This window comes from Cryptomeria japonica, chromosome 3, assembly GCF_030272615.1.
Source record: "Cryptomeria japonica chromosome 3, Sugi_1.0, whole genome shotgun sequence".
Taxonomy (NCBI): domain Eukaryota; kingdom Viridiplantae; phylum Streptophyta; class Pinopsida; order Cupressales; family Cupressaceae; genus Cryptomeria; species Cryptomeria japonica.
This window is the reverse complement of record NC_081407.1, coordinates 693,376,843-693,399,237: the sequence shown is the minus strand read 5'-3', so window position 1 is coordinate 693,399,237 and position 22,395 is coordinate 693,376,843. Positions and strand designations below refer to the sequence as shown.

Sequence of the window (22,395 nt, the reverse complement as noted above, 5' to 3'; positions counted from 1 at the left end):
TCTACCTAGAGTTTGCATCATCGCATCACAATCATATCAAGTCATATCAAACACAAAAAGAGGAAATAAGCGTACACAATATCTAGGTCTCCTTTATAGGACTGAAGTTGGATTTTGTTGGCTATTTCCTCCAGTGAATGATAGTGATCTGAGTCTTAATCTATGTCTCTAGGCTAGGAACACATTTCCCTACATTATACTAACAAACATTTTGATCTCTTGATCCTCTATATACACTTGTTTGATATAATCAATTTTGGTGCCAATTTTTTTGTAGCATAAGGTTGAGGGAGTGAACAACAAACTGTGTCCAAAATAATGTGCCAATTGTGCTCCTCAACCAATAATCTGTCTGCTCTACAATTTTTGGCATTGTCTATTATAACATGCACAACATTTTGAAAGCTCACTTCCTAGCTTGACAAAGAATGTTCGCAATTGAATGAACAATCCTTCACCTCCTCTTCACAATCCACTGTCTCAAAAACATTACCCCTTTAGGGAACACACCAATAGCATTGCTCAATGGTCGATTTCTTGAATCTTTTTTTTTGTAGCTTAAGGTAGAGGAAGTGAACAACACGCTGTCAAAAAAATGTGCCATTAGCGCTCCTCCACCAATAACCTGATCGCTCTACAATTTTTGGCATTGCCTGTTATAACTTGCACAACATTTTGAGGGCCCACTTCCTCAATGGCTTCACAAAGAATGTTAGCAATAAATGCACAATCCTTCACCTCTTCACAATCCACTACTCTCAGAAACATTACCCCTTTAGGGAACACAACAATAACATTGGTCAATAGTCGATTTCTTCAATCGTTCCATCCATGAAAAATGGACACGCCTATTTCAACCCACAAATCCCTTATGGTCTTTTCAATTAATCCTCTACAAACTTCACCTCTTTTTTCCAATAAAGTGCTACACACCTCAAAACCTAGGCCCTTGTACCCTTTGGAGGCTCGTTAATTGCTTTCACCATTTGTTGCCAATATGTTGAACGAACAACATTCAATACCAATCCATCCGACTAGAAACATCTTGCAATGTGTTGCCTAGAAATCTCTCGAAACTCATTTTGAAATGCCATTTCAAATGATCTCTTTGATCTCTTATTTGCATAGGCCACAAGTTGTTATTCAAATGTGGACATTAATGGGTGGCTCTTTGTAAGTTCGTGATTAGAAAGCAATGGAGGGGGCTCCATCCCTAAAGATCTTTTATATAACAAACAATGATTTGATTTATATTTTGCTAGTTGATCTTGTTTTTCTTGCCCATTAATATATGTTATGACTTGTGACTATCGAATGGGTTTACCGTCTTTGCCTACGCAAGCTTTGATGCCTAGTCCAAGTATGTTGCATAAATGTCCATTCACTCAACTGTATGAGCTCAAAATATCTAGCATCACACCCACTACTAATCCAAACATAACCCCCACCACCAAAAAGTTGATATACCATTTCAACATATTTCCAAAGGGTAGTTTTTTGGGTTTTCTTTGAATTGGGGTTGGCTCATGGAGCTAGAACCGAATTGCCATTACAATACTTATGGCAAGTCCAATAAACAACACATTCAAACAGATGAAACAAATGAAAACAAAAATTATATGGATACAACTTAATTCATTTTAAAAACTTAAGCATATGTTATAGATTACTAGAAAAAAAGAAAAGAAAACAAACCAAAAACTTCGAAACAAAACAAGAGTTTATTTGTAAAAAGAATATGTAAGAAAATATACCTAACTCTTTTTTAGAAATCTCCCTCTACGATCTCTTTAGCAACTAACAAACTCTTGTTAATGCATTGGAATAGAAAATCAACCAATTTGGAATATTCACTAATCAATCTTCAACTCTATTTGTGCAATGGCAAGCAAGAAAAAAAAGTTCAGCAAAAATTAATATTTTTTTATTTTCACTCATAATATGAGAAATGACTTTGTTTTTGTCTCTAAGATTTCTTTGATACCATGTTTTAAGGTTTGGAGGAGTGAATTAAGCTTTTGGTCAAAATTGGGATTAAAAAACAAACAATAAAAATACATTGAAATATGTTGCATGGGCCTCATTTCCCGCCAAATTTCTTGCAAGTATGCCCAAGTTCATCCCAAATGGGACCCAAAGGCAAATTGCGAGACACTTGGCAGTCCCCAATGTGGACCAGATCCAAACCTATATTCAAGCCAAACTCAACTAGAACTAGGGGGCTTTGCCCAACAAACCGATAACATGGCCAAAAAAGCAATAAGAATTTGACTAAAAAAGTGCAATGTGTAATTGAATCCAACAATTTGGATTGTAATAACAAGAAGTTAAAATCAATGCTCCCCCAAGTTTCCCGGATGGGGACACCGGGACATGTTTATAATACGGGGATATTGTTGGGCCATTTTCTAGGGGCCAGTTATTAAAAAATAGGCAAATTTTTAAAATTGTAGAGATATTTCAAATGCTCATATCATAACATTGATAAAGCATTCATCATAAAACATTGCAGAAGCTTAATACATAGCATTAGACTTGAATTCAGATTTCACATGATATTGACAAACAAATTACAAAATTCAAATGCTTTCACTGTTAATGTGCATACATATTATATGAGAATTATAACAAAAATGCCCAAAGTGTCCAGGTTTCAATTATGGAATGACATAAACATAGAACTAAGAAAATATATGGATGTCCTTAATCAGCAGATGCAACTAGTAGTTCTAAATCAAAATCGAAGCTCAAGTATGAGTCACTGCCACCATAAGTAGCTACCCCAAGCAATGGAACCCCTACCAATCCCTCCCAAGACTCCTCATTAATTTGAATAGCATCTTCAGGATTAACATTCCTACATAAGGTTGGAGTCCGACAATACTCAAGAGTTTGGCATTCCTATAGCCACAAAGCATTGTGTACAACCACCAACTTATATGATCAACTAGATTTAAGGTTGTTCCTCTTCACTAATTGTATGAAGCTATATGTGGACCGATTCCTCTCTATAGCAAAGGAACTGGCAACCTGTGAAAAAAGTCGATCGACAACTACTCTCAATTCTGGTGTGTCCTTGTCATGATACATCCACCATCCAGTAGGGTTGGTTTGAGCTAATGTAGCTATATCTGACCTCGCCTCTTCTCTATTGAACATTGGACCATAGAGATTGGCAAATGTGAGCCACTGTGTGCCAAGTAAATCAAACTCCTCTTTAGTATACATTTTTGCAATGGCCTTCATGAAGCTTTCTTCCACCTCTTCATCATGAGATGAAGACACTCCCCCAAGTCTCGTGCTAAGATATATGAAAGGGACACTTGACTTTGGTATTCTATATAGCAAAAGCAAAGATCATAGGCTGGTTGGGTTCACAAATTCAAATTGAGCAAGTTTTGTTGATAATAGGAAATCCTCCTCTAGATTGCCAAAAGTACAATAAGAAGGACCAATAAGAAGCAACAAGCAGTAGCTCTTTCTTGACAAAATCTGAAACAACCATAGCATCACGTGCGGTAGTATGCATTTGAAGGATGGGCCTCTATGCTAGTTTTGTGATAACAAAAGGGTAAAAAGTCCATTCTTTTATAAAAACAAAAAAAATATTAGATCTTCATGCCAATAACCCTAGCCATAATGGTCTATGTGCCTAACCCACACCCTAAATAATTACAAAAACTTATAAATGGACATCTAAGCCTCACTCGAAATCACTCCCAAGTTTCAACAACAAATTTGGAAGTTGTGACAACAAACTGAAAGCTGGCAAGAGTAAGAAAGATTGCAAGGGAGAGCATTAGCAAGAGAGAGTAGGAGGAAGAGTAAGTGTAAAGACTTCATCAATCAACCATTGAATCAACGCATTCTTCAAACCTCAAAGTAAGCTTTGGCTGATTGCGATAGTTTTAAGCTTTTGTTTAAATTTGTTTCCTTTTATTTTAGTAATTTATTAACTAATTTAGAGGTTTACAATGTACTAATTTAATTTTACTAAGCTTTTTTTTTTAATTTATAACAGTGTTTAGGCGTTTATATTCATTTCTAAAATTATATATAACCTATTTTTCCAAATTTGCATATATTTGACTATAAAATTTAAATTAACAAGTCAAATTAGGATTGTCACTTGTGTCCCCTACTTCTACACTTCGTGAGACTTGAAGAATGAAAAGCAAAAGCAAAATCCTTGTTTGATGAAGGTTGAAGAGCAAGGATCCATATTTGTGTGCATCCTCCACTTCTACACTTTGAGTGAACTAAGAAAAAAAAAACATAAACAAAATCCTTGTCTCTTGAGTTTGTGCATAAAGTTAATGGCATTTGACATGTATGGTGACAATAAATTTAATTTCATGTATTGTCACTATGAGTTCTACTTCTCAAAGCATGAGTAGTTAATAGAATTGTGAAATGCCTATGGGGGTTGAATCAACAGCTCCAAGTACACATGTGTGAATGGGGTAAGGAGCAGGAAGAGGGGCATGGAATGGGAGATAACTATTCTATTGACAATGTACAAATAGTTTACCCTTCCAAATATTAGAAGATTTTTCCAAGCATCCCTTTGATAAGAAGTTAATGTTAAGACAATGTGCAGCTATACTGCAAGCAAAATATGGGGCAACACAGGGCACTAAGCTTTGGAGATATTATTTATGTCACCTTTAATTTTAGGGCCGCATTACAAGAGTTAACGCACACCTTCATTATATCACAAGAAAAGGTGTAAAAATATGTAAGGGTTGTCAATTGAAAAAGAATTGAAAAAAATTGATTGTGAGGTGTTGATGATCTAAGTATTGTACCTATCACTTTGCCAATGAGGGATACTACTCCTACTAGTACTACAACCACCTCAAACCAAAGCCTAAGGGGAAATGTAAAATGATCGCTAGTAATGTTGCAAGCATAGTGGTAAAATTATTCAATGTGCAAAAATAGGGATCAAGCAGATGATGCCATTGACAAATTCTATTTTTTCAATGGCATTCCATTCTAAGTGGCTCGCTATCCTTGATATAAGGAGGCTATGGAAAAAATAAACAAAGAAAGACCATCATCTGTGCCAGCAAGGGAGACAAATTTGAAGACAACAATGTAGGATTAAACTATTCCACGATTAATATTCTAATGGACAAAATGAAGGCCACCTGGATCAGTAGTAAATATAGCATAATCATGGACAGGTGGATGGATATCAAGCAATGTTCATTCATCACCATTATGGTCAAATGTACAAGGGACTCTTACTTCCTTAGAGCTACTGATTGTTCAAGGCACCACAAGGGTGCTGATTATTAGTTCCAGATCCTTAGATATGCTATTAAGAAAGTTGGGCCAAAGAATGTGATGCAAGTAGTGATAGATGCAAACTACATGCATGAAGCTGCAAAGAAATTGATTTAGGCAGCCTATAGGCATATTAATGCACTCAAGGACATGGGTAAAATCATATAGATTGATGAGACTAGATATGCAACAAACTTCATTCTCTTGGAGAGGATACTTCCATTGCAAGAGGCATTGCAACTAATAATCAAGACAGTAAAGTGATATCAATGGCGCAATTCTAAGTCAAAGCAGGGGCAGGTGAAGGAGGTGGAAAGGAGTGACATTTTTTGGGCTGATGCAAGATACAATGTTGCCCTCATAGCGCCAAAGTTATTAAATATGGGGATGCAATTGCATGTATCCTTGGAGATTGTATGGATGCATTGACAAAATGCTTGTCCAAATCAAGTATATTTTACAAGAGAATGACCACACATTAAATTTCTAAAAATCTATTCAATCAATCATTCATCGCAGCTAGGAGTAGCTCCACACTCCCTTGGACATGGCTGCCTCAGCATTGAACCCGATGTGGTATGTTAACGACCTGGCGAATTTATCCCCATATGAGATATTGAAATAAAGGCAGAGTTCATGAAGATCATTCAAAAAATGTATGATTCCAAACATGCCGACATCATTTGTACTGTCCAAAAATTTTACCAGTATTAGGTGATACTCAAAAGAGCCCAAGATAAATATGGAGACTATGGCACAAGAGGATCCAATCTTATGGTGGACTATGCATGAGCCTAAGCTTTGACAACCATACTAACTATCTCTCTGTTGTCCCAAGTTTCCAATTCTTCTACTACTGAGAAGAATTAATCTACTTAAAGTTTCATCCACTCTATTAAGATGGGCCAACTTACCTCTAGGAGGGTGGAGAAAGTTGTCACTATACATAGGTGTCTAAGCTTTGAGAACCATACTAACCATCCATCTATTGTCCCAACTTTTCAGCTCTTCTACTTGTGAGAATAATGTATCTAGTTATAGTTTCATCCACTCTATCAAGATGGACCAACTTACCTTGACGAGCGTGGAGAAAGTTGTAGCTATGCATAGCACCTTGTGTCTCATTGACTACAACACACTTATGAACACAAAGAATCCAACATCTTAATGGGATATAGATCTAGAGGAGCTAGCACGAGATGAAGATGCAACACAAATAAGGTTGATTGGGATTTGTTTGGAAATGCCTGAGCTCAAGGAGTCAAACAATTCAAATGATGAGAGATTTTGTGCAGGCTTGGGGATGAATCATAATTTAAGACATTCAGCCATTGGCCAATTGTATTTAGATTTTGAATGTAATCATCATTTTGAATATAATATATATGTATTGATATTTGGCATTTTCATTGTTCAATGCAATACGTTTGAGTATTTCAAAACTTAATATGTTATTCGTTGTATATTATTTTATGACTAATTTTTTAAGTCGGTTATACATATTTGCACCACCGACTCCCCACAAAATTATTTAATCCGACTACAACTAATAAAATGTTTTTTTACAAAGAAAGATACCCCTTTAGAAAATATCACAAAATCTAACAAGTAATATAGCAACATTTACCTCTTTTGATTCCACAGAATGAGTAGCCATAGGAACAGGTATTGTTGTTGCTGGGCGAGGTCCTTTACACACAAGTCAGCACCAAATGTTAAAAAATAAAATCTGAGGGAGAGAAAGAGATTTTATGTTTTAAAGCTTGCCCTCTAATTTTAGTATAGCAACAATCTTTAATATTCAGAAGTGATAAGCTAGAAAAAAATAACAGAAAAATTTCAATGACAATAATGAGAAACACATCCATAGATTTCCATATCACATTTAGAACCTTTTTTCTTTTAATTCTAATAATACTAAGTATGAAGCGTTATTACTGGTTTTAAAAGCATAATAGAAAATGGGTATCAAAGAATTGAGATTTCGAAAACAAAAATCTAGAGAAAAACATAATGGGCAAACTTCAATGACAATAATGAAAAACGTGTCCATAAATCCATGCATCATAGATAGAATCAAATTTTTCTTTTTATTCTCATGAAATGTTCATAGAGGTTATGTTTTGAAGTTAAGGATGGTCACCATCAACACCAACAGGCCAGGAAGGTGCCTTTGTGTGAGCATCTAAGCGTGGCAGAATTGTTGAGTCAACCTTCATAACAGATAGGGAAAAACCTGCATATCAGGACCCAAAATGGTAATCTGAGGTTTTCAAGGATACAAATGCTTAAGCAGAAAAATATCAGATTATTATTGAACAAATACACTATCTTGCACAAACCTGCCATATCAAGAGAAGTCATTAAGGAACCCGTATAAACGCGTTCCACAGCAAGACCATGGTCTAGTTGTAGTTGAGCAACTGCCTTCCCAGCTACAATCATTAGCTCCATCAAAGGTGTGGCACCCAGTCTGCATGAAGCTTAAATTATATTAGAAAGGTTGTATCAAGCTGCATACAATAAAGTATAAATATCAATAAATGGCAATTGTTATCCACCCACAAAATCAGGGTAGAAATATTGGTCTCAAGTGAATTAAAGCCCACAAATGCAGAGACTAGCACTCAAAAAACAAGCATTATATACATAAAAACGGTACAGCTATTTATGGAACAACGCTGGTTTGTGATAATAACTAAGTTGGCAAAGAAATGCCTGTCTGTAAATGGTGGGCATGGTGCTATCAATAAATGCATTCTATCCTGCTTATATTATCTATGAAATTTATGATAGCCTACAAGTTGTCCTGTAAATCAATGACTACCACCAATTAGTAGTACACAATGAAGAAAGGTCTCCAGAAAAACAAATATCACCCTAATATAAGATAAGAGAAACTAAACTTCAGAAACATTTCAATCTTAAGGGGCAGTGCTTTACTTGACGATAAGCTTTTTTCTGCCAACATGCAGAGCTTAAGGAATTCTCTGCCAATGCCATCTGAGGCCTTTTATTGGCCATTCCTTCAAAATATTCAGTAGTTGATCTATAAGAAGCATGTTTGTAAGGGGACATTCAAAAAAGAATTCCAAAGCCTTGATCTCCAAATTCTTTCTTACCCCTCGAAGGACTACATGAGGAAATGAGTCCATTCCAAACAGAAGCCCCATGCCACAAACAACTTTAAATTTTTGCAACAGCTTCTTCTTCGTAAGTTTTCAACCTTTTGAGCATGGTGAGATTAGTTTTGTTGAAAATATTGTTGTTCATTGATGTCAAATGAGCACAGATCACAAGGAAATCACATGCCAAAGGCCAAAGTCCACTAATAGCTCCATTCATTCATCTATTAAGATCAAAATTAAGGCCAATTCTCTGTCAAGGCAGCAATGAAATCAATAAACACATGGCCAACCCTCATATTAAATATTAAATTAAATACCAATCAGATCTAGTGCAGAGCAGACTTATTGCGGCAGATTTTTAAAGAGAAAATATATGTGAAGTTGCAAGCAGATTTTATAAGGTTACCAACAAATGATCTTCATCCATTGAATATATTCAAGAAGGCAAAAATTTTGTTCATTTGGAGATTAGTGCCTCCTAATAAAAGAGATTGGTGTCTCTTACCAAGTTGGTGCTCCATAGCACGGATTGGTGTCTCCAGTGGGTTGGTGCCTACAAAAATTTGTAAGATGGCTGGACTTGGACAGTAGATCCAAGCAGTCCGTTTTGTTGTTTTCTCCCCAAAAGGTTTCCATGTAAATCTTGTGCTTTTAGTTGATCAATCTTATGTGATTGTTCTATCGTGGTTGTTGAATATTTAATACGTTAAAGATTTTATTATACTGATTAAAGGAAGGCAGTGCACCTGGATAGTACTGAGGGAAATGCTGGTTGCATCTTTCCATAATTCTCTAAAGGGTACCCTATCTTCTCCTGCACCACTCACAAGGAGGGAAATACTCTTCAAGAATACTTTAAATGAAGAAACAGCTTCAAGTCTCTAAATTCAAAGGAATTCAAACTGATGGCTCAATAACCTCTCTGGAAAAACCACGGGAAATAAATGCTTTGATATATCTCCTTTTACAAAGTTTGTAAACATCAACCCCTAAGAAAAACCAATTTCTTCACTTTGTAGGCACTAACCCATAAATATGAAGCACCAACTTCACAAAGACGAAGTGCCAACACCAGCAAAATGAGGCACCAACCTCAAACTATGAAGCACCAACTTCACCAATAAATTCTGATATAATTATGATCATAAAACTGCCACAAAATGATCACTATATCCTCACAGAATCGGCTACAAATTCTTCATAAACTTGTCCTCAACTCTGAAATGATTTTCTCATATATAGCCCTCTTTAAATCTGCTGTGTATATATCTTATTGATTGCCTTTACACAACACACTACACATTCTCCAACTCAAATACAATTACCATTATATACTTTCTTATTGCTCTTACAGACATCTCTTCATTCGGTTGTGTTTTATAAATTTTGTCCTCTTGAATGTCTCCACTGAAGATATTGCAAACAAGTTGTGGAGTAAGTTAGATGAAATCTACCAAACCAAAAGTTTGTCTAACAAGTTATATCTCAAAAGACGTTTGTATTCATTAAAGATGAAGGATGGTGATTCTATTGCTGAACATTTCAATGCTATTAATTTGATTATAACTCAGCTTGAATCAGTAGATGTTAAGTTAGAAGATGATGATAAATGTAGTCTATTGCTTTGCTCTTTGCTTGATTCTTGAGAAAATCTAATCATTGCGATAAGTAGTGGTGGTACAGGATCAAAGATGGATAATGTTATTCCTATACTTCTTTCACAAGAAATGTGGAGAAAGAGCATGAATGTTGGCTCCCAAGATGCCTTGCATGTGTGAGGAAGGTCCAAGAAAAAAGGGCCTAAACGGGATAAAAGGAAGGACAAGTCAAAAGGATGTTCTAAGACCCAAGAAAGAGTAGAGTGAACTATTGGAATTGTGGCAAAAGAGGGCATGTGAAGAATAAGTACAAGAATAAGAAAAAGAACGTTGAACCCTTAATAGATAAGTCCTTCAATGACAATGATTCTGATGCTTTGTTTATTTCAGCTAACACTATTAGTAATGATGCTTGGCTTATTGATTCAAGTGCCTCCTACCATATGACTCAACTAGTAGTTATCTACATACTCAGGAAATGATATGGGAAATGTTTTCCTTGGCAATAATAGTACAAAAAAGATTGTCGGAAAGGGAAAATTCTGTGAGAGGGAGTTCGGTGAATGCAAAGGGATCTCCGACAAGGACTTTGTTTAGGCTACATGCCTCCACTTTTTGAAACTTTGCCAACATAACTGGTACTGAAAATACATTTATGTTGTAGCACCATAGATTGGGTCACATTGGTGAAAAAGTTCTTAAGATGGCACTACATAAGGAGCTGGTTGACGGTATTTCTGATTATTCTATTGGTAAAAATGATTTTTGTGAACATTGTGTGTTTGGCAAACAAAATAGATGATCATTTCCTAAAGGAGTTAATAAGGCAAAGAGACATTTAGAAGTTATTCATTGGGATGTTTGTGTTCCAGTGGATGTCGATTCATTGGGTAAACATCTCTGCTCCACGGGGACGCATACCCTATGCTGGTACCACCGTTCCCATATTGGGGATGGTATAGGGACACAGGGACAGCTTTCAAACATACCCTCCGTTAAATAACAAAAAATTAGTGCAGTGACTTGGGACCTTTCTCAGCCTCTTCAAATGGTACAACAATCCATTATCAAGGCTGCAAATAGATTTGAAATAAAATGGCATCTTTTAATTATTACAAAGTGATGTGATACTTCCAAAGAATATCTGCACTTATCATAATAACAGCACTTTCTGTTATCACAGCATATGAATAATAGAAATTTATTCACAAAACTTTAAAAGAAAAAGGTTTTACGAAACAAAATGAAAATATAAGGAAATTTCATTTACAATATGTATGCTCATTTACAATGAAAACATTTGAATTTTGATAATTTGTTTGTCGATTCTCAAGTGAAATCTAAATTCCAGTCTAATGCTATGTATTTAGCTTCTACGATGTGTGTGATGAATGCTTTATCAATGTTATAATATGAATATTTGAAATTCTTCTACATTTTTTAGAATTTGCCTATTTTATAACAGCCAACCACTGTCATCCCCTAAAAAATGACCCAAACATATCCCCATACCAGAAACACGTCCCGTCATCCCCATCCCCAAAACACCATGGGGCATAGGTAAATATCAATATTATGTCTCTGTCAATGATGATGACTCAAGATACACTTGGATTTATTTTATGCATTCAAAATCAGAAGTTATCACTAAGTTTAAGGAACTTAAGGCCTTAGTGGAAAGGCAATCGGATTATAAGATAAAAGTGTTGACATCTAACCATGTGAGTGAATATTGTTCTAAGATATTTAATGAATTTTGTAAGCATGCTGGAATGGTTAGGCAAAAGGCTAGTCCTTATGCTCCCCAACAAAATGGGCTAGCAGAAAGAATGAACCAAACTTAATGGAAAGAACTAATAGCATGTTGAGTGGTACAGAAATGCTTTTGGGCAGAAGCTGTAGGTAATGCTTATTATTTAACTAATAGATCTCCTTATTCGACCCTTATTAATAAAACTCTTTATGAAGTGTGGATGGATAAAAAGCCTTCAATTTTAAACTTAAGTGTCATTAGTCGCGAGGCTTTTGTTCATGTGCCTCAAGAGAAGCTATCTAAATTGGATCCCAAAGCTCAAAAATGAATCTTTGTAGGTTACAGTGAGAATGTATAAGGTTATAAGCTTTGGAATGCTCTAACTCGTAAAGTAATCTTTTCCAAAGATGTGATTTTCAAGGAATTTAAAGCTTGCTCGGGTGAAGAAAAACCAAAAGAAAAGACAAAGACAATGTACTTTGAAACAAAGATTAAGAAGCCAGACAGTTCAAAGAGTTTAAATGATATTCACGATAAATACACAAGGGAAGAAGAAGAACAAGCAGAGCCCATTACTCCTATCCCAAAGCTCAAAAATGCATCTTTGTAGGTTACAGTGAGAATGTATAAGGTTATAAGCTTTGGAATGCTCTAACTCGTAAAGTAATCTTTTCCAAAGATGTGATTTTCAAGGAATTTAAAGCTTGCTCAGGTGAAGAAAAACCAAAAGACAAGACAAAGACAATGCCCTTTGAAACAAATATTAAGAAGCAAGACGGTCCAAAGAGTTCAAATGATATTCACGATAAATACACAGGGGAAGAAGAAGAACAAGCAGAGCCCATTACTCCTATCTGAAGGAGGTCAGAAAGACAATCGAATCTTGTTGACAAGTATAGCCCACCAAATTTTTGTTGTAAAAATGCTTCAAAATGAGTACTATGATGAACCTAGATCTTTCAAAGAGGCTCTCTCTTCTGAGGAAAGTGAGTCTTCAATGCAGATCATGCAGGAGGAGATGATAGCCTTGAACAATTGTGACACCTAGGATCTTGTTAGTTTGCCCAAAGGAAGGAAAACCATCAGATGCAGGACAGTATTTAAAAAACCGTTTGGTGCAAACAGTCAATCTAAGCGATACAAAGCTAGACTGGAGGTCAAGGGCTACTCCCAAAGAGAGGTAGTTGATTTCAGTCAAATTTTCAATCCTGTTGCTAAGTTAGCCTCTATTAGTTTCCTATTATTTATTGTTGTTACTTATGATTTTCAAAAAGAGAAAATGGATGTTGAAACAACTTTCCTGCATGTGGATCTTCAGGAGGAGATTTATATGAGATAGCTTAACGGTTTTGTTGTGAAAGGAAAAGAACACTTGGATTGCAAATTAAAACAATCATTGTATGGTCACAAATAGTCACCCAGGATGTGGACGCAGAACTTTGATTCCTTTGCATCAAAGTTGAGTTATGTTAGAAGTGAAGAGGATCACTGTGTTTGTATTAAGGTAATTGATGATCAAATACTAATTATCGTCTTGTATGTTGATGATGTTGTCTATTGGTATTTGGTAATAGCAAGGTGATAATTAGGGAGCTCAAAACTCAGCTTTCCGGCACATTTGATATGAAGGACTTGGGGGTTGCTAGATATATTCTTGGGATGTCCATCAATAGGGATCGGGTTCACAGAATGCTTTAGTTAAGTCAGAATAAAAATGTTGATACCATTTTGCAAAGGTTTAAAATGTAGGACTGCAAACCAATAAATATTCCATTTCCAATTGGTACTAAGTTGAGTTTAAACACGTCCTAATTCTCCTTATGCCAGTGTCGTTGGTAGTTTAATGTATGCAATGGTTTACGCTAGACCAGATATAGCCCAAGCAGTGGGAGTTCTGAGCAGTTTTATGTCTAACCCTAGTAGAGAGCATTGGATTTTCATTAAAAGGGTGTTTAAATATTTGCGAGGTACTTCTAATTACTGTTTGGTTTATCATGCTACTGGTGATGTGGATAAGTTATTTGACATATAAGGTTTTGTTAAAGTAGATTGAGCAGTTAACTTGGATAATTGAAAGTCCACTAGTGGCTATGTTTTTACTTCGTGTGGAGGTGCAGTCAGTTGGATGAGAAAAAAAAATAGCCTACAATTGCACAGTCCACCACTAAAGCAAAGTATATGGCTGCTGCACATGCCTCCAAAGAGGCATTATGGTTACAGAGACTCAATTCAGGTATGTTTTCATTGCAAGACAATGAGAATCGGATGTAACAGTTGAGCTGCCATATGTTTGGCCCGAAATCCTATGTATTATGCTTGTACAAAGCATGTTGATGTTCAAAAGACTTCTACAAGTATTTGAATTCCTATGTAGTATCAGATTAAACAGTCTTGAGCACAAAAATATTGTGTAATGGCATTCAAATTTTTAAGGTGGTACTATAGATAAAATGACAATCACATAGTTGCATCTTAAAGGAAGACATTGAATAAAATACATTTGTGTTCACATTGAGAAAAGCATGCAATATTAGAGTTCCGTACATTGAACAGTTCATCCAAATATTTAACATATAGAATCCAGTGCTTGTGGAAAAGATGAAGGTGTCATCTACATTCATTCTAAATGTAGTTAGCAGAGTCTGAGTTAAAAACAATGCATGAGACATTGTTATAGTACAACTATGTACTTCTTAAATACAGCATTTACTGCCAGCAAATATGATTTGAAGATGTTCTAATTCTCAACTATTAAAGTGAAGCCATCAAATCCTGGATTAGCAAATGTGATTTATCAGATTAAATGATTAGAAGAAACTAGATGAAAAGGCATGCCAGAGATATTGTCAGTAGCATATTCATTAAGTAAACAGTTAAATAATTTGCATATAGCATAAGTAGGTTGTAGATATGTGAGAAAACCCAGTGAAGAATTTACATTTTCTCCACCCACCTTCAATTCCCATATTACAATTTTACAAAGAATGTACCCAATGTATTCAAAAGATGAAATTATTTTATTGTACTTTTGGAAAACATACGTACCCATTCACCAACAATGCAACCCTACTTCCACGTTTAGTTGGAATATATTGTGGTTCCTGCATCCACCCAACAAATCACTTATGAGCAAGAATGCTATTTATTTTGACAAAATTAAATCAGAACCAAGCAGTAAGAAAATCAATGTAATTTCAAGAATGGACCAGCTTCCAAAATACCCGAGCACTCAACTTTACATGTAGGACAGACAATGTAAAAAAATAGAAGACGTTAAAGACAAATAATATACAGATGACAGAAGTTTGGCCAAGTAATATCCCCAGTGCACCCAGGAAAAAAGGGTGCAACAAAGATGTTTGCAAAACACCTATATTTAAAGCTTCGTAACTTACTATAGGCAGTTAAAAGTCAACATGAATGCTGGGTATTACACAATAGAATTTCATCTAGAACAAGGGAAGCTTATAGACAGTAGAAGTATGCATAAAACAACTCAAAAATATGCAAATACAATAACTCATAATTGCCAATTACAAGAATAATGTGCTGATCATTTTCCATTAAGAACAGCAAAAATAAAATTAGACTAAGAGTGGGACTAGTTAACCACTCGAATCTTCTTCAAAGGTGGTCATGGCCTCATCTAGTCAATCATTCGTACACGTTTAATGACAACTCAAGAGATGCAACAAATTTCTACAGAGGATTAATTAAGATTCACACAGCAAGAGGCGGGAGTTCAGAAAAGATTGCCATTTGGTAGTGCCAAGTTGCCAACACGTTCATCAGGCATTAGGTAATTCACCAAGAGTTCAGTGCACATTTGAACACATTTAAATAAATCTAAGACTGAAACCACAAAGTAAATATCTTGACCTACAGTCTTATGGCATGCATCCAGATGAAAATTGCAAACAGAATGGTTGAATACTCATTAGAAACCAGCAGGCTTTGTTGTTGCAATCGTGCAATGATAATGCTAAGGGAATAATTTATGTTTGTTTTCACCATAAAGTCGAAATGGATGCAGCCTTTGAAGGAGCCCCTTGGATCAATTTAACTCCAACCCTAAATCCTATGGAAAAGTTACAAACTGCAACAACAGTTTAGGCCCAACTCTGTTAGGCAAGGTGTCTAAACCATGCATCCTAATTTTGAAAGCAATTTATGGGGGCTATAGAGGTCATTTCTGGCCCCAAAAATTACCAAAATGGGCTTGAAGTGACTAAAGTGGGTTTTGGTGACATAGAGATCTACTGGATCTTCAATTTAGAAAAAAAAACTGAACTCAATCAAGTTCCCAAATCACAATTTACAGCCTCCAGAAGTTAGGGTTCCACCTTACTAATGTAAGAGCATCTATGACACAGAAGAGAGTTGTAAGAGGGGGTTGCACATGTCTACCAAGTACATTCACGAACCTATGACATGTAGTTATGATTGTCATAAAGTACCTATGGGCTGCTTGAATAATACAAACTGGAGCAAGTTGAGAGGATAACTATTACATGTTATGATAAATTCTTACACAACTTCTCTTAGCATTTAGCCTTTTAGGTGTTAAAATTTTACTCGGTGATTTGGGTGCCACTTTTAGGTGGTATTATCTCAAGGTTTTGTACCTCCCCTTGAGCAGTTACATGTATTGGTTTCTTTATATATTGGATGCTTAGGATGGAGTTTGCATAGTGTATTTTGTAATTATTATTATGCTAACAATATTAATCTAGATTTAAGTGTTTATGTTTTCTCTTGTGAAGAATCCTTGCCTAGATTGTATTGTAACCAATATTGTTCTTGATTAATACATCAATTTTGATTTTTGGAGGTTGAGGTTTTCCTCAAGGGACGCCATTGCCTAATAGTGAATGATTTTATTATGTTATTTCTATATGCAAATCATTTTAGATCGTATTTGTTGTTCATTTCTCCTCTTAGAGTAGTGTACGAAGTGTTTTTACACCTTAAACTCCTTTACATAGCATCTTAAAGAAGCAGTTTCAACATCAACGCTTTCTATTACAGAACTCGAGTAAAAATTGACACAAGATAGATGCCAAACAAAGCATGGAAATGCCCACAGGGCCATGGAAACATACTACTCAACTGTAGAAATTGCCACCAACATAGGCATCCAACCATCACCTAGTGTTCCCACAACAAAAAAGGAACACACTAAAAGAGAGCTCTAATAAGAAAATATAACAAAGGCAACTCAAGAAGAAAAGCCAGCAGTCATGTTCAACAGAAAATAATAGAGGGGAGCTCCCACACAACCATATTAACAAAAAAAAGGGTAGGGAAAAAAAAAGGCACAAAAAAGATACACTTTAAAGAATCAACTATAAGCTTTGAAACATGCCAACAATTTGAATAAAGATCAGAATTTGGACCATATCAATAAAAACAAGAATCAAAATTAATATAAAAAATATGTAGAAGTAAGCAGGTAACATGCATATCTCCAGAATCTCAAGACCATGGAAGAGAACAATAAGTTGTCAGCTACTGAACCTATAGCAAAACACAAGACCCCATGGAACCAGCCAAAAGAAGTAAAAACAAAGGAAGAATGCACCTCCTTTTATTACATGTACCTAGCAAATGCAAGACTGTGATAATAAAATACGATTACATAGGAATAAAACAACATTAGGTAAATCACAAAATCATAGTAACCAAAATCTTTCTCAGGAATAACATGGCAAACAAAAAAGTGAAGATTTTTCTAAACATGGATATTCAATTAAAAACCCAAGAGAATTTAATCGTTTTGCTAAAAATCTGAATGTATTATAGAAATGATTGAAAGATCATTTAAAGAATTACAAAACGAATGTTTCTAATATGAAACAATTGTAAAATAGAAACTACCTAATATTTACATTAAGTTACAATATTGACCATTAATAATAAATAAATAAGATATTATTCTAATACCTCCTTTAATGATCAATCTATCAACTACACCAAGTTGCCCCCTAAATTTTATAGACATGTTCGGGCTCAGAGTGAGGATATCTGTTGTCTAATCTGCCGTCAAAATATACAACAACTGAACTGATCCGTCTTCAACCAGCTTCCGAATGAAGTGACAATGAAGTTTAACATGCTTGGTTCTTTCGTGGAAGACCAGATTCTTGGCCAATTTGAGCACCCCTTGATTGTCATAGTAAAGGGGAGTAGGATCTGCTTGAGACATTTGTATGTCTGAAAGCATCCTTCGAAGCCAAACTGCCTCACAAGCTGCCTTAACTATTCCTCAATACTCTGCTTCTATCAAGGAAAGAGTTGCCGCGTGCTGCTTCTTGCTAGTCCATGTCACTGCCCCAGATCCCAAACTGAAAACATACCCAGATGTTGATTTCCTGTCATCAACGGAACCTGCCCAATTTGAGTCTGTGAAACCAATGAGTCTAGCATCGTGACTTTTGTTGTACAAAAGACCAAAATCAGAAGTGTCCTTCACATAATGCAGCACACGCTTTGCTGCTACCCAATGATCAGCCTTGGGGACTGTCATGAAGCGTGAAATGTAGCTCAATGCAAAACTAAGATCAGGCCTAGGAGTAAGGTAGATGAGACTGCCCACCAGTTGCCTGAATGTTGATTCATTCACCACAAGTGAATCTAATTTGGCTGTCAGCTTCAGCCCTTTCTCCATAGGTGTGGATAAATGTTCGTAGTCTTGCAATAGTGTAGATGTCCCAAATTTGTCATGTCAATTGACTGACACAAATTCTATTTAATCTGATCAATCAAAAGTGTCGAACTACCAATGGTAATCAAGTCATCAACATAGACAACAAGAATGAGAATATCACTACGAGTGTTTTTGACATACAGATTAGAATCAGATGGACTCCTCTAAAAGCCATTATCTATGAGGTACTTATCAATCTTGATGTACCAATCCCGAGGAGCCTGTCTCAGGCCATAGAGGGCTTTCACCAGTCTGCACACCTAATGTTCTTTTCCAGCAACCTTGAACCCTAAAGGTTGCATCATGTAGAGGAATGCACTCTTCCTACAACTCACCATTGAGGAATGCGCTCTTAACATCCATCTAATGGACTTTCCAACCAAACTGAGTTGCTAAGGCAGGGACAAGCCGAATGGTACTCATCTTGGCTATAAGAGCAAAAGTCTCCTCATAGTAAATGCCTTCCTTTTGTGAAAACCCCATAGCAACAAGACGAGCTTTGCACTTGTCAAGGGTTTTGTCGGCATTGTACTGAACTTTATACACCCATTTGTAGCTAATGGGTTTCTTCCCTGGTGGAAGATCAAAAAGGACCCAAGTGTTGTTCTTCAAAGGACTCTGGTGTTCAGCTTCTATAGCCTTTTCCGTCTCAAGAATTCCTTTAGCCTAAGAATATCTTTGAAGCTCAAAAACACTATGAATGTTGGCCATGAGAAGAAAGTTCACTGTATTTTGCTGCTTGCTCTTATTTCTGGAAGATCTACCCTCAATGAATTCATCAAAACGAAGATCACTTATGGTCTTAGCAAGAACCAACATCAAGTGCAGGAGGAACAACTGGAACAAGATCTAGAACAAGTTGAATAGGTAAAAGATTAGCATCATCCGGAGGAAATTCAGGTAGTGCATCATCAAATTCAAAATCTGCATCACCCCTCCGATCAGCTGAACCAAATGGAAGACTAACACCCAAATCAGTAGCCTTCAAAGGTTGATCCTCAAAATTTTGCTCAGACAAGGATAGCTGAAAAGGTCCTCGTTCTTCATCAAAGACAACATCACGATTGAAGATAAGACAATCAGTGTCTACATCAATTAGTTGGTAAGCCTTGTGGTTGTCACTATACACTGTAAGCATAAGGTTTTTACTCTTGGAATCCAACTTGGAGCATTTGGCATCTAGAATCCATACATATGCTAAAGAGCCAAAGACTTTCTGATGGCTGATCCTGGATTTGCGACTAGTCTAGGCTTCCTCAAGAGTCTTCCCCTTAACAGCCTGTGTGGGAGACCGATTAAGGAGATAGATTGTGATATATACTACTTCCTCCCAATATTTCTTAGGAACATTCATGTGTTCCAACATTGACCTAGCCATTTCACTTATAGTGCGGTTGCAACGTTCTACAACGTCGTTCTGTTGAGTGTAAGGTGTGGTTAACTAGTGTTTGATGTCGTGTGTATCACAGAAGTTGGAGAAAGCAGTAGAACAAAACTCCCCCCCATTATCTGACCTAAGAGTGACTATAGGACAACTTGACTCTTTTTCTACTAAGGCCTTAAACTTCTGAAATACAGTAAACACATAGTTTTTGTATAAGAAAGTACACCCACATTTTACAACTGAAATCAACAACAAAAAGCAAGAAATACCTGGAACCAATAACAAAAGGAGTATTCATTGGACCACATACATCAACGTGAACCAACCGCAATACAAATTGAGGCATGCCATGAGTCACCATCCTTGAATGGTGTCTTGTGCTACTTCCTAGCTTCACAAGCTCTACAAACTCGCTGATTTTGAGTCTAAATCTCAGGTAAGCCGAGAACTAGATCCTCCCAAACAAGCTTAGCAAGATAATGAATGTTCAGGTGACCATACTGCTAATGCTAGAGACTACTCATAGAAGATGATTTAGCTGCAAAGGCATGCTCAAGAGAATCACCCATATCCACAAGTCTGTATAGACCATGATCCTCGATGCCAACAACCACAGTAGTGAGAGTCGCAGGATCAACAATCAAACACTTGTGTGAACTGAACATCACATCAAGCTAAGGCGAGTTCTGCATGATCTAGCTCACTAAGAGAAGGTTTTGTTCCATACCAAGAACGTAGTAGATATTGAGGAATATGAGATTCCTCCCACCAGACTGAATCTGAACATTGCCCTTGCCGACAACAATATACTCTTCACCTCCTCCAAAAATGACTGAATCGATGAAAGGTGAGTAGTCTATGAACCAATCATGCCCATGAGTCAGAGTCTATGTACCAAGCAGAAGATTTCACATGATCTGCAGGATGTTTCACCATGAAAGCATAGAAGGCAGATTCTTTCTACTCTAAGTGCTCTGCAACATTGGCCTTAGGCTGAGACCCTCCTTGCTTCCACTGTTCGGAAGCTATCCGATTCCGACAATCCTTTATCAAGTGGCCATATTTGTGGCGATAGTTGCACTGAACTTTCTTATTCAAGCTATCCTGAGATTGATTGGAGCCTTTTTGCTGAGATGATTGAGATTTGCCTTTATCCTTGTGAAAGGATTTGGCTGTGAAGGCTTGTTCTGAGGAGGACAAAGTGGCACTAGTACCAAACTGTTATTTCCAATGGTCCTCCTGCAAAAGTTTGGTGCACAACTCTGAAAATTTTAGGTCAACATTCATTGAAGTAATGTTGAGCGTTTCGATGAAGTGCTCATAAGATTTTAGGTAGACTCTTCAGGGTTATAACTACCATATCCTCTTCCTCCATTTTTCGACCAATTGCTTCAAGTTGATCCTGAATGTCCTTAATCTTTGTCAAATGCTCCTACAAGGACATACGCTCATCCATCATGATGGAAAAAAGTTGGTTCTTCAGGAAGAACGCACGGCTCTTATCTGATGTCTCGTGGAGGAGCTTTGGAAGTGTCTTGTTGAATGGCACTTGCGACAGCTGATCATCAATAATTGAAAGCTTGATAAGCATGACCGCTTCTCTATTGCGCTCATCAAACTTATCCCGATCATCCGCTACTTCCATGTGTTGCAATTTTTGCCATTAAATCGTTGACTGCCCTCCAACATTATGTTGGTCAAAGATGCCATCATGCACATTTACCGAGACACCAAAAACGAGAATATCTGAAGAGGTGAAAAACTGATTACAAAATCTCAGGCACAGATCCCAATGCGAAAACATAGGCAGATTCAAGTATAGACTTTGAGAAGTACGACTAGTATGAATCCCTAGGTAAAATTGCTAACAAACCCAAAAATTCGAACAGAGACCCAGAAAAATATGGGAAAAACAAACAAGAAATTTGTAGGTTACCAAATATTCTAACCAAAAAAATGAGGATTTTTGACAAAACCTAGCCAGCAAAAGGAAAACCCTAGGTGGTCGAAGAAATTTGTGCAAACTCGCGAATGTAAAAATAGGACAAAAAGAAAGATTCCCACCTAAAAGTCTCGATTGCAGAAAACAAATCCAATGCATAGAAAAATGGCACCCAGAAATGCAAATAAAAGAAGAAATCCCGTCGGTAAAAAAATGTGCGTAGAAAGAACAGAGAAAAAATGACACAAAAAATCGCAGGTTGCACACCTTCGACCAATAAAATGCGAATTGAAGGGCAATAAAAAATCGTGAAACAAACTGTAGAAAGCAGACAAATCCTTCAAGCGAGCACAAATGAAAGAGATTTGACACAGTGAGACTCAAAAAAAATCATCAAACAAAACATGAATTCAGAGAAAATTTGAACCCAAGGAAATTTGGTTTTTATTTTAGAAAATAAAATTATTTTATTTCCCACTCTGATACCATGTTTTGCTAAAAATCTAAATGTATTATAGAAATGATTGAAAGATCATTTAAAGAATTACAAAACGAATGTTTCTTATGAAACGATCGTAAAATAGAAACTACC

At 36.3% G+C, this 22,395-nt stretch overlaps 1 protein-coding gene across 2 annotated transcripts in view; it reads right to left on the bottom strand.

Annotated features, from left to right (window-relative positions):
* The window catches only part of LOC131078347 (putative 3,4-dihydroxy-2-butanone kinase), a 118,477-nt gene that overhangs the window by 35,743 nt on the left and 60,339 nt on the right, over positions 1-22,395 (bottom strand). For both annotated transcript variants that reach the window (XM_058016016.2, XM_058016017.2), the window contains 4 exons: positions 14,817-14,872; positions 7,635-7,765; positions 7,436-7,528; positions 6,920-6,981 (listed from right to left, as the gene is read on the bottom strand). In XM_058016016.2, coding sequence (XP_057871999.2) covers positions 6,920-6,981; positions 7,436-7,528; positions 7,635-7,765; positions 14,817-14,872 — 342 coding nt within the window. The remainder of the gene's footprint in view (positions 1-6,919; positions 6,982-7,435; positions 7,529-7,634; positions 7,766-14,816; positions 14,873-22,395) is intronic.